Raw genomic sequence first — 18,770 nt, forward strand, 5'->3', positions numbered from 1 at the left:
AGACAACAGTATAGTAGGCATGACAGCACCGGCTCCCAAACACCTGACTAGACACAAGTATAGTAGGACATGACAGACACAAGGTTATAGTAGGCAGACAAGACACAAGGTATAGTAGGCCATGACAGCACGGCATCACAACAACCTGACAGACACAAGGTTATAGTAGGCAGAGGACTGGACCTCGTATGGGCTCTCTTTCAAAAAACTCCTTTCATGTCTCAGTGGCGATTCCATCGGGCAATTTACCAAAATGGACCAATAGATTCAACACAGCGTCGCTCTGGGACCGAGGCCGGCCTCATGGTCGTTCTCGCTCTCTTCTTTGCGGGAAGTGATCAGGACGGCTCCTGAAACGCTCGCCTCGGTGTGACTTGAATTCCCGTCTTCCTGCTTAAAACAGTTAACAGGCAAACCTTGAGGTCAATGGAGGTCGATAGGTACAATATAACGAATGGAAAAATGGTTTTCTACTTCTGTCTCCGGTGGTAGATAACGTGACACGGCGAGCCTCCCCCCCCCATCGCGCACTGAGTTAACCCGTGCCGTGAGGCTAAGCTAACATGGTTAAGCTCTGCTGGAAAGCTTAATCTGACAACAGCAGTTCCCTTTGGCTAGCTTTCCATACCTGGGAGAGGTAGAATCTAGCTGCCCTCTTCAGCCGCCGTGTGGGCTTAGCTGTCCTCTCAGCCCGCCGTGGTGGGCTAGCTGCCCTCTCAGCCCGCCGGTGGGCTAGCTGCCCTCTCAGCCCGCCGGTGGGCTAGCGCCCTCTCAGCCCGGCCGTACGGGCGGCTGCCCTCCAGCCCGCCGTACGGGCTAGCTGCCCTCTCAGCCCGCCGTATGGGATAGCTTGCCCTTCAGCCCGCCCGTTAGAGTTGACAATGCCACAGTTCGGAGAATCCCCATGGTTGTTTGATGAAGGGAGCGCGTTGCTTTACGCCCGGCCTGCAAGTCATAGGTTCCCACCTTGGGACTTTTTGGTTGTTGTTATTTGCTTGAAGCTATTTCCCAGAAGCTTTCGACCTGCTGGAAAGCGTAAGATGACTCACTCTCCCTTTTAAGAACTAGTCAAGTTCAACCGTATCGGTTCACTCGTTGCACGTTCTTTCTTACAACTTTCCCGCCGTTATCCAAGTTAGCTTGTACCTAACCCCGGCCAAAGGGAGGTCCCTCTCTCGAACGGCCTTATCCGATGGCTGCCTAGTGCAGGCTATTTATATTGTGTTATCATGGAAGGTTTACAGCCCCCCCAGAGGGCTGATGGCTCATTCCACCAGAGGTGTGGTTACCTCCTAGGGCACTGTCAAAGGCATTGTTTGCAAGTAGATCTCGGTTTCAGCATGTTGGGACCTTTCCCATCATAACGGTTCACCCAGTGTCGTACTACAGCCTGGCTTCGGAGTGCGATTGTTTTGATACGAGGCTTGCCCTGTTCGCAGGTGAGATCTCGAAAACAATATTTGAAAGTGAACTGTTACTTGCGAAGCTGATATATGTGAGATCCACCATCATTCGGTTTCCGGCTTGTGCAGGAGGAAATGAGTAGAGGCTTGAGAATAATCAGAGGACAGGGTCTCCGGACAGATGTTGGTGATTTGGTGTCTTCGTCATTTTGTATCGCCACCCCGTGGCGAATCCACTGAGATAGTTGTCTTCAGTTTTTACAGCCTGAATTTAAATGGATTACATGCGATTTGTCTCTCTGCCGCTATCCCAATACCCATGGTCAGGATTTTATTTTCTTTTTCAAATATAATAAGACGATGAAAGCTGAAATGTCTTCAGTCGATAAGTGTTCACACCATTTTGTTATGGACATAGTTAGGTAAGTTCATTATTATTAAATGTCCTTCCGTCCCCTAATAAGTTGCATGGCACCTCTGTGGACAATAAATTGTTTAAAATAATTTTGAAGATACCATATCTCTGTACCCCAACATAGCAATTATCTGTAAAGGTCCCTCGTCAAGCAGTGCATTTCAACCAGAGTTCAACACACAAAGGACAGGGAGGTATTTCCAATAGCCTCGCAAAGGTGACCTGTTGGCTAGTATGGGGTAAAAAAAGCAGACATGAATAATCCCTTTGAGCATGTGAAGTTATAATTACACTTTGGACCAGTCCAAAATATACAAGCGTCCTTAACTCGTGCCGGAGAGGAAATGAAAAACGCTCAGTGATTTCACCAGTGAGGACAATGTACTTTCAAAACAGTTAAGTTGAAATGACTATGATTGGGAGAAAACTGAGGATGGGTCAACATTGTAGTTTCCTCCACAATACTAACCTACATTCAGAGGGAAAAGAAGAAAGGCCTGTATAGAATACAAATATTCCAAAACATGCATCTGTTTGAACAAGGCACAAAGAAAGTTATGTTTGGTTCAAATCCAATACAACACAACACTGAGTACCACTTCATATTTTCAAGCATCGTGGTGACTGCATCATGTTATGGGTATGCTTGCATCGTAAGGACTAGGGAGTTTTTAGGATAAAAAGAAACAGAATGGAGCTAATCACAGGCAAAATCTAGAGGAAACCTGGTTCAGTCTGTTTCACCAGACACTGGGAGATGAATTCACCTTCAGCGGACAACACCTGAAACACAAGTCCAAATTATACTGGAGTTGCTTACCAAGAAGACAGTGAATGTTCCGAGTTGGCCATGTTTACAGTTTTGACCAATTCTGCTTAAAAAACTATGGCAAGACCTGAAAATGGTTGTCTAGCAATGATCAGCACACCCATTTGACAGAACATGAAGAAGAATGGGCCAATGTTTTACAATCCAGGTGTTGGAACGCTCTTAGAATTTACCCAGAAAGCCTCACAGCAGTAATCACTGTCCACATGAATTTACCCAGAAAGCCTCACAGCAGTAATCACTGTCCACATGAATTTACCCAGAAAGACTCACAGCAGTAATCACTGTCCACATGAATTTACCCAGAAAGACTCACAGCAGTAATCACTGTCCACATGAATTTACCAGAAAGACTCACAGCAGTAATCACTGTCCACATGAATTTACCCAGAAAGACTCACAGCAGTAATTCACTGTCGACATGAATTTACCCAGAAAGGACTCACAGCAGTAATCACTGTCCACATGAATTTACCCAGAAAGACTCACAGCAGTAATCACTGTCCACATGAATTTACCCAGATAAGACTCACAGCAGTAATCACTGTCGACATGAATTTACCCAGAAAGACTCACAGCAGTACATCACTGTGCGACATGAATTTACCCAGAAACGACTCCACACAGCAGTAATCACTGTCACATAGAATTTACCCATGAAAGACTCACAGCAGTAATCCACTGTCACTGTCCACATGCAGTTGAATACATATCTAGGCAACATATATTAGTGTTTTCATTTTCAGAAAGTTTTACAAATGTTCACATTTTTCTTCCACTTCAACATTACAAAAGTATTTTGTGGAAAAGTCAAGGGGTTGAATACTTCCTGAAGATGCTGTATCTCTCATTATCAGAGAACCGAGGTAAAGTCACCTTGAGATTTGGGTGCTTGTCTTGATTGTGGTTGCACAATGTTAAGTTGAATGACGGTCATCTGCCTGGGAAAAACTCAGCAGCGATGTCATGTAGTGGAGTTACTACATGAAGGAATAACCAATTGACTGCATGCTATCTCTCTCCCTTCCCCAGAGTAATGGCACCATGTCTCTGAGCACCACTATAGTCAGGGCCAGTCCCACCCCTCCAGTAGACGGGGCTGATACCCAGAGTCCTTCAGGTCAGGATCTACCTCTTCACCGCTCTACAGACATCCTCTGTCCTCCTAGACAGTCCAAGAGCCCAGAGTCTCCTCACCACTCTGACGGTCCTCGAGAGGCTCGTAGACCTGCGGAGTGGTTCAGGTCTGGGCTTTACCCGCAGCCAGAGTGAGTGTAACTATCACTGTGGAACGATAGAGACTACGACCTGCAGAAGCCACTCCGTACCCAACTCACACCGCCTCACCAAGGTGGATTCTGGCTACTCCAGCCACCTGAACATCCACAGCCCAGCGTATGGGGGGCCAGGGAACCAGCAGTGGTCCGGGGTCTCAGCCCAGGGGAGTGAGGTTTATCCTGGGGCCAGGACGGGCTTCGGCTGCCTTCCTCCGAGGACCTGTGCTACTGCCATCTCCAGCTTCAAGCCCCAGGGCTCCATGGATCCTGCCTCCAGGGGTCCCCGCCTCCTGACGGGGTGCTCCTCTTCAGCTCCCAGCTGGCACAGCAGAACCTGGGCTCGGAGGATCTCTACACCCTGGTCTCCCTCTGCCTGCTCCCTACCGCCACATGGCGGCAGCAGGGAACGACCTGTACGGTCACGCTATGTCCTCACGGTTAGGACCCAACGTTGACCCCTCAGTCAGACACCTCCACAGCTCTGGGGGTCTGGGTGTCTCTGGGCCTGGTGGACCAGGAGGTCCTGGGGGTCTGTACCACTGCTCTAACCCCCACCTCAAACCCTTGGACCCAGGACTGATGGAGGGAACCCCTACAGCCAGAGCTGTGTAGCCTCGTGGGATAATGGCAGCCTTCCTGAACTCACAGGTTAGTCTTCAATCAGTTCTGGAATGTTCTCTTGAATCACTCGAGATAAGAGGGTGTTGCAGTTGGAAGAGTTTGAAACGTTATTCATATTGAGAGATTTTTTGGGGGTAATTTTAAGATAACCCTGGACCCCTCTCCCTCTCCACTCCTCCAGCCCGGTCGTGATCCCTGAGGAGCTGAGGTTCCCCCATGCCTGCTGTGTGGGCATCTCCTCTCAGACCTCACTGGGCATCTTCAACCCCTCCGAGCGCTGGCAGCAGGTCTCCATCACCGTCACCAGCCTGGCCATCGACGGAGAGAAGGTGAGTCATTTTGTTTCTATGAATTTGTAAAGAGGACAATGATTACAGAGAATTGTATGATCTGAAATAGTGTCAAAAACGTGTGGCTGCTCAAAGCATGTAAATGTAAAACAAAAGCTAAGAGAATATTTTAATCAAATTGAGAGCCAATAATAAGTGCCGGAAATGTAACCACTCTGAAGAACAAGGAACTGCTGTCGAACCGTAAGTCCACTTCCTGTCCCGCCCAGGTTGATTCATTCCGTACCAGTGGCTGATAGTGAAGACAAGGAACTGCTGTCGAACCGTAATGTCCACTTCCTGTCCCCCAGTTGATTCATTCCGTACCAGTGGCTGATAGTGAAGAACAAGGAACTGCTGTCGAACCGTAATGTCCACTTCCTGTCCCCCCAGGTTGATTCATTCCGTACCAGTGGCTGATAGTGAAGAACAAGGAACTGCTGTCGAACCTAATGTCCACTTCCTGTCCCACCAGGTTGATTCATTCCCGTACCAGTGCTGATAGTGAAGAACAAGGAACTGCTGTCGAACCGTAATGTCCACTTCCTGTCCCACCCAGGTTGATTCATTCCCGTACCAGTGGCTGATAGTGAGAACAAGGAACTGCTGTCGAACCGTAATGTCCACTTCCTGTCCCACCCAGGTTGATTCATTCCCGTACCAGTGGCTGATAGTGAAGAACAAGGAACTGCTGTCGAACCGTAATGTCCACTTCCTGTCCCACCCAGGTTGATTCATTCCCGTACCAGTGGCTGATAGTGAAGAACAAGGAACTGCTGTCGAACCGTAATGTCCACTTCCTGTCCCGCCCAGGGTGATTCATTCCCAGTACAGTGGCTGATAGTGAAGAACAAGGAACTGCTGCGAACCGTATATGTCCACTTCTGGCCAGCCCAGTTGATCATTCCCGTATCCATGGCTGATAGTGAAGACAAGGAACTGCTGTCGAACCGTAATGTCACTTCCTGTCCCGCCCAGGTTGATTCATTCCCGTACCAGTGGCTGATAGTGAAGAACAAGGAACTGCTGTCGAACCGTAATGTCCACTTCCTGTCCCGCCCAGGTTGATTCATTCCCGTACCAGTGGCTGATAGTGAAGAACAAGGAACTGCTGTCGAACCGTAATGTCCACTTCCTGTCCCGCCCAGGTTGATTCATTCCCGTACCAGTGGCTGATAGTGAAGAACAAGGACTGCTGTGAACCGTAATGTCCACTTCCTGTCCCGCCAGGTTGATTCATTCCCGTACCAGTGGTGATAGTGAAGAAACAAGGAACTGCTGTCGAACCGTAATGTCCACTTCCTGTCCCGCCCAGGTTGATTCATTCCGTACCAGTGGCTGATAGTGAAGAACAAGGAACTGCTGTCGAACCGTAATGTCCACTTCCTGTCCCACCCAGGTTGATTCATTCCCGTACAGTGGCTGATAGTGAAGAACAAGGAACTGCTGTCGAACCGTAATGTCCACTTCCTGTCCCACCCAGGTTGATTCATTCCCGTACCAGTGGCTGATAGTGAAGAACAAGGAACTGCTGTCGAACCGTAATGTCCACTTCCTGTCCCGCCCAGGTTGATTCATTCCGTACCAGTGGCTGATAGTGAAGAACAAGAACTGCTGTCGAACCGTAATGTCCACTTCCTGTCCCACCCAGGTTGATTCATCCCGTACCAGTGGCTGATAGTGAAGAACAAGGAACTGCTGTCGAACCGTAATGTCACTTCCTGTCCCACCCAGGTTGATTCATTCCCGTACCAGTGGCTGATAGTGAAGAACAAGGAACTGCTGCGAACCGTAATGTCCACTCTGTCCCGCCCAGGTTGATTCATTCCCGTACCAGTGGCTGATAGTGAAGAACAAGGAACTGCTGTCGAACCGTAATGTCCACTTCCTGTCCCGCCCAGGTTGATTCATTCCGTACCAGTGGCTGATAGTGAAGAACAAGGAACTGCTGTCGAACCGTAATGTCACAATTCCTGTCCCCCAGGTTGATTCATTCCCGTACCAGTGGCTGATAGTGAAGAACAAGGAACTGCTGTCGAACCGTAATGTCCACTTCCTGTCCCACCCAGGTTGATTCATTCCCGTACCAGTGGCTGATAGTGAAGAACAAGGAACTTGCTGTCGAACCGTAATGTCCACTTCCTGTCCCACCCAGGTTGATTCATTCCGTACCAGTGGCTGATAGTGAAGAACAAGGAACTGCTGTGAACCGTAATGTCCACTTCCTGTCCCGCCAGGTTGATTCATTCCGTACCAGTGGCTGATAGTGAAGAACAAGGAAACTGCTGTCGAACCGTAATGTCCACTTCCTGTCCCACCCAGGTTGATTCATTCCCGTACCAGTGGCTGATAGTGAAGAACAAGGAACTGCTGTCGAAACCGTAATGTCCACTTCCTGTCCCACCCAGGTTGATTCATCCGTACCAGTGGCTGATAGTGAAGAACAAGGAACTGCTGTCGAACCGTAATGTCCACTTCCTTTCCCGCCCAGGTTGATTCATTCCCGTACCAGTGGCTGATAGTGAAGAACAAGGAACTGCTGTCGAACGTAATGTCCACTTCCTGTCCCGCCCAGGTTGATTCATTCCCGTACCAGTGGCTGATAGTGAAGAACAAGGAACTGCTGTCGAACCGTAATGTCCACTTCCTGTCCCACCCAGGTTGATTCATTCCCGTACCAGTGGCTGATAGTGAAGAACAAGGAACTGCTGTCGAACCGTAATGTCCACTTCCTGTCCCACCCAGGTTGATTCATTCCGTACCAGTAGGCTGATAGTGAAGAACAAGGAAGCTGTCGAACCGTAATGTCCACTTCCTGTCCCACCCAGGTTGATCATTCCCGTACCAGTGGCTGATAGTGAAGAACAAGGAACTGCTGTCGAACAGCCTAATGTCCACTTCTGTCCCACCCAGGTTGATTCATTCCCTGTACCAGTGGCTGATAGTGAAGAACAAGGAACTGCTGTCGAACCGTAATGTCCACTTCCTGTCCCACCCAGGTTGATTCATTCCCGTACCAGTGGCTGATAGTGAAGAACAAGGAACTGCCTGTCGAACCGTAATGTCCACTTCCTGTCCACACAGGTTGATTCATTCCCGTACCAGTGGACTGATAGTGAGAACAAGGAACTGCTGTCGAACGTAATGTCCACTTCCTGTCCCACCAGGTTGATCATTCCCGTACCAGTGGCTGATAGTGAAGAACAAGGAACTGCTGTCGAACCGTAATGTCCACTTCCTGTCCCCCAGGTTGATTCATTCCCGTACCAGTGGCTGATAGTGAAGAACAAGGAACTGCTGTCGAACCGTTAATGTCCACTTCCTGTCCCACCCAGGTTGATTCATTCCCGTACCAGTGGCTGATAGTGAAGAACAAGGAACTGCTGTCGAACCGTAATGTCCACTTCCTGTCCCACCCAGGTTGATCATTCCCGTACAGTGGCTGATAGTGAAGAACAAGGAACTGCTGTCGAACCGTAATGTCCACTTCTGTCCACCCAGGTTGATTCATTCCCGTACCAGTGGCTGATAGTGAAGAACAAGACCATCATTGGCCCTAAGAGCACGGAGGAGCAGAAGGTGTTGTTCATCCCGCCTCAGGCCGGGGTGTGACCAGGCTGTCCTCAGTGTCTCCTCCTGGCCGCCTCCGCTGAGGCCCAGGCTGCGCCCGCGCAGAGGTGTTCGCCAAGAGGGTGGTCCCGTCGCCATGGCAGAGAACCCTGCTTGGAGGTAAGGGGGGTTGTGTGATCAGTGTTGGCTTGAATCCCAAGTGAGGAGGGGGTGTAACCAATGTCGGTCGTTAGTTAGCTTTGAGTCCATGTCAGGACAGGAAGGACACCTACTATGTGGGCATGCTTCCTGCTTGGTTTGTTTTACTTTTATATTTCAGTGTTTTGAAACAAACGTTTTATGTGTAAACCTCAGGTCTCTGTGTTCTAGTTGGTTGATATCAATGATGTGGTTTCTTCCACTGTAACACATTATATTCTGGATGGTTTCTCCACTGTAACACCATTATATTCTGGATGGTTTCTCCACTGTAACACATTATATTCTGGATGGTTTCTCACTGTAACACATTATATTTGGAGGTTTCTCCACTGTAACACATTATATTCCTGGATGGTTTCTCCACTGTAACACATTATATTCTGGATGGTTTCTCCACTGTAACCCATTATATTCTGGATGGTTCTCACTGTAACACATTATATTCTGGGTGGTTTCTCCACTGTAAACACATTATATTCTGGGTGGTTTTCCATGTAACACAATATTACTGATGGTTTCCCACTGAACACATTATATTGGGCTGTTTCTCCACTGTAACCACATTATATTTGGTGGTTTCTCCACTGTAACACATTATATTCTGGGTGGTTTCTCCACTGTAACACATTATATTCTGGGTGGTTTCTCCACTGTAACACATTATATTCTGGGTGGTTCTCCACTGTAACACATTATATTCTGGGTGGTTTCTCCACTGTAACACATTATATCTGGGTGGTTTTCCACGTAAACATTATATTCTGGGTGGTTTCTCCACTGTAACACACTATATTTTCTGGATGTTTCTCCACTGTAAACACCTATATTCTGGGTGGTTTCCTCACTGTAACACACTATATTCTGGGTGGTTTCTCCACTGTAACACATTATATTCTGGTGGTTTCTCCACTGTAAAATTATATTCTGGATGGTTTCTCCACTGTAACAGATAACATTATATTCTGGTGGTTTCTCCACTGTAACACATATATTCTGGATGGTTTCTCCACTGTAACACACTCTATTCTGGGTGGGTTTCTCCACTGTAACACACTATATTCTGGATGGTTTCTCCACTGTAAACACATTATATCTGGGTGGTTTCTCCACTGTAACACATTATATTTGGATGGGTTTCTCCACTGTAACAGATAACACATTATATTCTGGATGGTTTCTCCGTAACACATTATATTCTGGATGGTTTCTCCACTGTAACACACTATATTCTGAGGGTTTTCCACTGTAAACACATTATATTCTGGTGGTTTCTCCACTGTAACACATATATTTCTGGGTGGTTTCTCCACGTAACACATTATATTTGGGTGGTTTCCACTGAGAAACACAATTATATTCTGGGTGGTTTCTCCACTGTAACACATTATATTCTGGGTGGTTTCTCCACTGTAACACATTATATTCTGGATGGTTTCTCCACTGTAACACATTATATCTGGGTGGTTCTCCACTGTAAACATTATATTCTGGATGGTTTTCCACTGTAAACATTATATTCTGGGTGGTTTCTCCACTGTAACACATTATATTCTGGATGGTTTTCCACGTAGTAACACATTATATTCTGGATGGGTTCTCCACTGTAACACATTATATTTTGGATGGTTTCTCCACTGTAACACATTATATTCTGGGTGGTTTCTCCACTGTAACACATTATATTCTGGATGGTTCTCCACTGTCAACACAATTAATTCTGGATGGTTTCTCCACTGTAACACATTAATTCTGGATGGTTTCTCCACTGTAACACACTATATTCTGGATGGTTTCTCCACTGTAAAACATTATATTCTGGATGGTTTCTCACTGTAACACATTATATTCTGGGTGGTTTCTCCACTGTAACACATTATATTCTGGATGGTTTCTCCACGTAACAGATAACACATTATATCTGGGTGGTTTCTCCACTGTAACACATTATATTCTGGATGGTTTCTCCACTGTAACAACATTATATTCTGGTGGTTTCTCCACTGTAACACATTTATTCTGGATGGTTCTCCACAGTAACACATTATATTCTGGATGGTTTCTCCACTGTAACACATTATATTCTGATGGTTTCTCCACTGTAACACCATTAATTCTGGATGGTTTCTCCACTGTAACACATTATATTCTGGGTGGTTTCTCCACGTAACACATTATATCTGGATGGTTTCTCCACTGTAACAACATTATATTCTGGATGGTTTCTCCACTGTAACACAATTATATTCGGATGGTTTCTCCACTGTAAACACATTTATTCTGGATGGTTTCTCCACCTGTAACACACTATATTCTGGGTGGTTTCTCCACTGTAACACATATATTCTGGATGGTTCTCCACTGTAACACATTATATTCTGGATGGTTTCTCCACTGTAACACATTATATTATGGATGGTTTCTCACTGTAACCCTTATATTCTGGATGGTTTTCTCCACTGTAACACATTATATTCTGGGTGGTCTCCACTGTAACACATTATATTCTGGATGGTTTCTCCACTGTAACACATTATTATTCTGGATGGTTTCTCCACTGTAACACATTATATTCGGATGGTTTCTCCACTGTAACACATTATATTCTGGGTGGTTTCTCCACTGTAACACATTATATTCTGGATGGTTTCTCCACATGTAAACACATATATATTCTGGATGGTTTCTCCACTGTAACACATTATATTCTGGATGGTTTCTCCACTGTAACCACATATATTTGGGTGGTTTCTCCACTGTAACATTATATTCTGGATGGTTTCTCCACTGTAACACATATATTCTGATGGTTTCTCCACTGTAACACATTATATTCTGGGTGGTTTCTCCCACTGTAACACATTATATTCTGGGTGGTTTCTCCACTGTAAACACATTATATTCTGGATGGTTTCTCCACTGTAACACATTATATTTCTGGATGGTTTCTCCACTGTAACACATCTATATTCTGGATGGGTTTCTCCACTGTAACACTCTATATTCTGGGATGGTTTCTCCACTGTAACACATATATTCTGGGTGGTTTCTCCCACTGTAAAACACATTATATTCTGGATGGTTTCTCCACTGTAAACACATATATTCTGGGTGGTTCTCCACTGTAACACATTATATCTGGGGGTTTCTCCACTGTAACACATTATATTCGGATGGTTTCTCCACTGTAAAACATTATATTCTGGGTGGTTCTCCACTGTAACAATAACACATTATATTCTGGTGGTTTCTCCACTGTAACACATATATTCTGGGTGGTTTCTCCACTGTAACACATTATATTCTGGATGGTTTCTCACTGTAACACATATATTCTGGATGGTTCTCCACTGTAACACATTATATTCTGGATGGTTTCTCCACTGGAACACAATTTATTCTGGATGGTTTCTCACTGTAACAGATCAACACATTTATTCTGGATGGTTTCTCCACTGTAACACATTCTATTCTGGGTGGTTTCTCCACTGTAACAACATATATTCTGGGTGGTTTCTCCACTGTAACACATTTATTCTGGTGGTTCTCCACTGTAACACATATATTCTGGTGGTTTCTCCACTGTAACACATTATATTCTGGGTGTTTCTCCACTGTAACACATTATATCTGGGTGGTTTCTCCACTGTAACAACATTATATTCTGGGTGGTTTCTCCACTGTAACACATTAATATTTCTGGGTGGTTTCTCCACTGTAACACATTATATTCTGGGTGGTTTCTCCACGAACACATTATATTCTGGTGGTTCTCCACTGTAACACATTATATTCTGGATGGTTTCCACTGTAACACATTATATTCTGGATGGTTTCTCACTGTAACACATTATATTCTGGATGGTTTCTCCACTGTAACACATTATATTCTGGGTGGTTTCTCCACTGTAACACACTATATTTGGATGGTTTACTCCCACTGTAACACACATATTCTGGATGGTTTCTCCACTGTAACACATTATATTCTGGGTGGTTTCTCCACTAACAGTAACACATTATATTTGGATGGTTCTCCACTGTAACAGATAAACATTATATTCTGGGTGGTTTCTCCACGTAAAACACATATATTCTGGTGGGTTCTCCACTGTAACAGATAACACATTATATTCTGGATGGTTCTCCACGTAACACATTATATTCTGGGGTTTCCACGTAACAGATAACATTATATCTGGTGGTTCTCCCACTGTAACACATTATATTCTGGATGGTGTTCTCCACTGTAACACATATATTCTGGATGTTTCTCACTGTAACAAATTATATTCTGGATGGTTTCTCCACTGTAACAACATTATATTCTGGATGGTTTCTCACTGTAACACATTTATATTCTGGATGGTTTCTCCTCTGTAACACACTATATTCTGGATGGTTTCTCCACTGTAACACATATATTCTGGGGGTTTCTCCACTGTATAACACATTATATTCTGGGTGGTTTCTCCACTGATAACACATTATATTCTGGGGTGGTTTCTCCACTGTAACACATATATTCTGGATGGTTTCTCCACTGTAAACAGATAACACATTATATTCTGGATGGTTTTCTCACTGTAACACATTATATTCTGGATGGTTTCTCCACTGTAACACATTATATTCTGGATGGTTTCTCCTGTAACAGATAACACATATATTCTGGATGTTTCTCCACTGTAACACATTATATTCTGGATGGGTTCTCCACTGTAAAAACATTATATCTGGATGGTTTCTCCACTGTACAACACATTATATCTGGATGGTTTCTCCACTGTAACACCTATATTCTGGATGGTTTCTCCACTGTAAAACATTATATTCTGGGTGGTTCTCCACTGAACACATTATATTCTGGGTGGGTTCTCCACTGTAACACATTATATTCTGGATGGTTTCTCCACTGGTAACACACTATATTCGGGTGGTCTCCACTGTAACACATTTATTCTGGTGGTTTCTCCCTGTAACACATTATATTCTGGATGGTTCTACCACTGTTAACAACAATTATTCTGGATGGTTTCTCACTGTAACAGATAACACATTATATTCTGGGTGGTTTCTCCACTGTAACACATTATATTCTGGATGGTTTCTCCACTGTAACAGATAACACATTATATTCTGGGTGGTTTCTCCACTGAAACATAACACATTATATTCTGGATGTTCTCCACTGCTAACATAACACATTATATTCTGGGTGGTTTCCCACTGTAACACATTATATTCTGGGTGGTTTCTCCACTGTAAAACACACTAATATTCTGGATGGTTTCTCCACTGTAACACATTATATTCTGGGTGGTTTCTCCACTGTAACACACTATATTGGATGGTTTCTCCACTGTAACACACTATATTCTGGGTGGTTTCTCCACTGTAAACACATTATATTCTGGATGGTTTCTCCACTGTAACACATTATATTCTGGATGGTTTCTCCACTGTAACACACTATATTCTGGATGGTTTCTCCTCTCCAGGTGGATGTAGGGAAGTGTGGCTAGTCGACTTCGGAGACCTGCAGGGGGCAGTGCCAAAGCTCTCCCTCTGAAGCTGCTGAACAGGACTCATGCTACTGTACCTATTAGACTGGTATCAGTGCTGTAAGACAATACAATACAGTACATTACCATGCAGTACATTACCATGCAATACAGTACAATACAATACAGTACATTACCATGCAATACAATACAATACAGTACTTACCATGCAATACAGTACAATACAATACAGTACATTACCATGCAATACAGTACAATACAATACAGTACATTACCATGCAATACAGTACAATGCAATACATTACCATGCAATACAATACAGTACAATGCTATGCAGTACATGCCATGAAATAGAATACAGTATAGTACAATGCTATGCAGTACAATGCATCAGTCATCAGTACATTACAATACAATGCTTTCAGTACATTACGATGGCAGTACATTACAATAACAATGCTTTGCAGTACATTACAATGCATTACAATACAGTACAATGCTATACAGTGCAGTGCAGTACAATGCAGTGCAGCAATGGACAATAACTAATGTTGTATAGGTCATTACTCTTCTGTCTGAGTTGTGCAGAACTTGTCATGCAGGCCTCAATTTCAACAGCCATGGCCCTCGATGTCCATTTGTGTGGCCGTCTGTAATGCTACCTAAAAAATATACATTCCTTGAAGTCAAAAGTGTCCGTTGTGCCCTTTGACTGAGTATAATAATATAATTCCCAGCTGCCAATCGCCGCGCTCCGAAGCACCTCACTCACGTGGCTCTGTCAGTAATCGCAGTTCTATTAGTCAATGTTCGTCATGTGATCAGCCCTGCACTGCGGCCTCCCGGTGGCGCAGTGGTCTAAGGCACTACATCGTAATAGCTAGCTGTGCCACTAGAGATCCTGGTTCGAGTCCAGGCTCTGTCGCAGCCGGCCGCGACCCGGAAGACCATAGGCGGCGCACAATTGGCCAGCGTCGTCCGGGTTAGGGGGGTTTGGCCAGTAGGGATATCCTTATCTCATCGCGCACTAGTGACTCCTGTGGCGGGCGGGCGCAGTGCACGCTGACCAGGTCGCTAGGCGTACAGTGTTGCCTCCGACACATTGGTGCGGCTGGCTTCCGGGTTAATCCGGCGTTGTCAAGAAGCAGTGCGGTTTGGCTGGATCGTGTTTCAGAGGCTTTCAACCATCGCCTCTCCGAGTCCGTACGGGAGTTGCAGCGATGAGACAAGACAGTAACTACCAATTGGATACACGAAATTGGGAAGAAAAGGAAGTAAAAAATTACAAAAAAATAATAAAAAATGTTAATCAACTATTGGTCTATTTCTTCACATTATAAACGCAGCAATGACACAAGGCTGTAGGCTATATGCAATTAGGGGAAAAACACTCTTCTCCAAAGCGCACTGAAAATGCAAGCGGTTTCATATGACAGAAATTAAATATCCTTTAAAGGCCAAATGGCCTTGCCCCTAAAATCCTGAAATTCCAGGCCTGACGTCATCTTTCTGTTACTCAAAAGCACTTTGATTTTGTTAAAAATATTTGTTATACAAGCACACTTGATAGATATTGTCTTTGTGACGTCGTATTTCTAGAACGCCACGGCCTGGCGCTGCTCACTTTCTCCAAGAGTCCCGTTGCCATGACAGCTGAGGGCCTGCTGCAGGCGGGACTCTGACCTCGCTGGCCGCTGCCGTCATGGACAACGGGATCTTGGAGCACAAAGTGAAGCAGCGCCAGCGTGGCGTTCTAGAAATACGACGTCACAAAGACAATATCTATCAAAAAGTGTGCTTGTAATAAGCAATATTTTAACAAAAATCAAAGTGCTTTGAGTAACAGAAGATGACGTCAGGCCTGGAATTTTCAGGATTTTAGGGGCAAGGCCATTTGGCCTTTAAAGGATATTTTAATTTCTGTCATATGAAACCAGCTTGCCATTTTCAGTGCGCTTGCAGAGTAAGAGTGTTTTCCCGCTAATTGCATATAGGCCTACAGCCTTGTGCTGCATTGCTGCGTTTTATAATGGAAGAAATAAGACCAATAGTTGATTAAACATTTTTTATTAATTTTTTTAGTAATTATTTACTTCCCTTTTCTTCCAATTTCGTGGTATCCAATGGTAGTTACTTTCTTGTCTCATCGCTGCAAACTCCCGTCTCCGGACTCGGGAGGAGGCTAATTGGTTGAAAGCCTCTGAAACACGATCCAGCCCAAACCGCAGCTTCTGGACAACGCCGGATTAACCCCGGAAGCCAGCGCACCAATGTGTCGGAGGCACACTGTTACGGCCTAGCGACCTGGTCAGCGTGCACTGCGCCCGGCCCGCCACAGGAAGTCACTAGTGCGCGATGAGATAAGGATATCCCTATGGCCAAACCCCCCCTAACCCGGACGACGCGGGCCAAGTGTGCGCCGCCCTTATGGGGGCTCCGGCGTGCCCGCCGGCCGGCTGACGACAGAGCTGGACTCGAACCAGGATCTCAGTGGCCACAGTAGCATTACGACTTTAGTGCTCGACCACTGCCTCCAACAGCGGACGGCCGCAGTGCAGGGCCTGATCACATGACGGAACATTTGACTAATAAGAACTGCGATTACTGACAGGAGCACGTGAGTGAGGTGCTTCGCCGAAGCGCTGGCGATTGGCAGCTGGGAATTATAATTATTATACTCAGTCAAAGGGCACAACGGACACTTTGGACTTCACGGAACTGTATATTTTTTAGGTAGCAGTACAGACGGCACCACAAATTGGGAATCGAGGGCCAGGCTGTTGAAATTGAGGCCTTGCATGACAAAGTTTGCACAACTCAGACAGAGAGTAATGCCCTAACAACCATTAGTTATTGTCATTGCTGCACTCATTGTAACTGCACTGCACTGTATAAGCATTGTACTGCTATTGTAATGCATTGTAATGTGACTGCACCAGCATTGTATTGTAATGTACTGCAATCGTAATGTACTGCAAAGCATTGTATTGTAATGTACTGGATTGTACTGAACTGCATTGTACTGCATAGCATTGTACATAATGTATTCTATTTCATGGCAATGTACTTTGACCATAGCATTGTACTGTATTGTATTGCATGGTAATGTATTGCATTGTACTGTATTGCATGGTAATGTACTGGTATGTATTGTACTGTATTGCATGGTAAGTATGTATTGTATTGTACTGTATTGCAGGTAAGTACTGTATTGTATTGTATTGCATGGTCATGTACTGTATTGTATTGTACTGCTATTGCATGGTAATGTACTGCATGGTAATGTCCTGTATTGTATTGTCTTACAGGCACTGATTAACCAGTCTAATAGGTACAGGTAGCATGAGTCCTGTTCAGCAGCATTCAGAGGGAGAGCTTTGGCACTGCCCCTGCCATGTCTCCGAAGTCCAGGACGCCACACTTCCCCTACATCCACCTGGAGAGGAGAGAAACCATCCAGAATAATATAAGGGTGTACAGTGGAGAAGAAACCAATCCAGAATATAATGTGTTACAGTGGAGAACCATCCAGAATAGAATAAATGATGTTACAGTGGAGAGAAACCACCAGAAATAGTTGTGTTAAAGGGAAGAAAACCATCCAGAATATTAGTGTGTTACAGGGAGAAGACAACCACCCAGAAATAATGGGTTCACAGTGGACAAACCATCCAGAATATAGTGTGTTTACAGCTTGTAGAACACCACCAAGAATATAATGTGTTACAGTGGAGAAACCACCAGAATATACTGTGTTATGTTACAGTGGATGAAACCATCAGATATATGTGTTATCGTGTTACAGTGGAGAAACCACCCAGAATATAATGTGTTATCTGTTTTACAGTGTTTTTTTGAGAACCATCCCGAATATAATGTGTTTACAGTGGAGAAACCCACCCAAGAAGTTATAATTGTGTTGTATCTGTTACAGTGGAGAAAACCATTCCAGAATATATGTGTACAGTGGAAGAAAAACCATCCAGAATATAATGGTTACAGAGGAGAAACCATCCAGAATAGAATGTGTTACAGTGGAGAACCCACCCAGAATATAGTGTGTTACAGGGAGAAAACCCATCCAGAATATAATGTGTATACAGTGGAGAAACCACCCAGAAATAAATTGTGTTACAGTGGAGAGAAACCACCAGAATATAATGTGTTACAGTGGAGAAGAAAAAACCATCCCAGAAAATAAATGTGTTACAGTGGACGAAAAACCATCCAGAATGATAATGTGTTACAGTGGAGAAAAACCATCCAGAATATATGTGTTACGTGGAGAACCCATCCAAGAATACATAAATGTAGTTACAGTGGAGAAACCATCCAGAATATAATGTGTTATCTGTACAGGGAGAAAACCCATCCAGAATATAATGTTGTTACAGTGGAAGGAAACCACCAGAAGAATATAATGTTTTACAGTGGGAGAAACATCCAGAATATAATGTGTTATTCTGTTACAGTGGAGAAACCATCCAGAATATAATGTGTTACAGTGGAGAAGAAACCACCCAGAATATAATGTGTTATGTTACGTGGAGTTCGAAACCACCCAGAATAAATGTGTTACAGTGGGAGAAGAAGAAAAACCACC

General features: G+C 44.6%; 2 protein-coding genes across 2 annotated transcripts in view; both read right to left on the minus strand.

The window, feature by feature from the left end:
* Positions 1-1,509, minus strand: part of LOC120030968 (centrosomal protein of 192 kDa-like) — a 52,013-nt gene extending 50,504 nt beyond the window's left edge. The window contains exon 1 of the mRNA XM_038976474.1: positions 1,479-1,509. Coding sequence (XP_038832402.1) covers positions 1,479-1,509 — 31 coding nt within the window. The remainder of the gene's footprint in view (positions 1-1,478) is intronic.
* Positions 1,510-8,497: 6,988 nt separating this feature from the next.
* LOC120030969 overlaps positions 8,498-18,770 on the minus strand; it is a 59,789-nt gene continuing 49,516 nt past the window's right edge. The window contains exons 24-25 of the mRNA XM_038976475.1: positions 15,792-15,920; positions 8,498-8,593 (exon numbers count right to left, since the gene is read on the minus strand). Of these exons, the coding sequence (XP_038832403.1) occupies positions 8,498-8,593; positions 15,792-15,920 (225 nt within the window). The remainder of the gene's footprint in view (positions 8,594-15,791; positions 15,921-18,770) is intronic.

Source organism: Salvelinus namaycush, chromosome 37, assembly GCF_016432855.1.
Source record: "Salvelinus namaycush isolate Seneca chromosome 37, SaNama_1.0, whole genome shotgun sequence".
Lineage (NCBI taxonomy): Eukaryota > Metazoa > Chordata > Actinopteri > Salmoniformes > Salmonidae > Salvelinus > Salvelinus namaycush.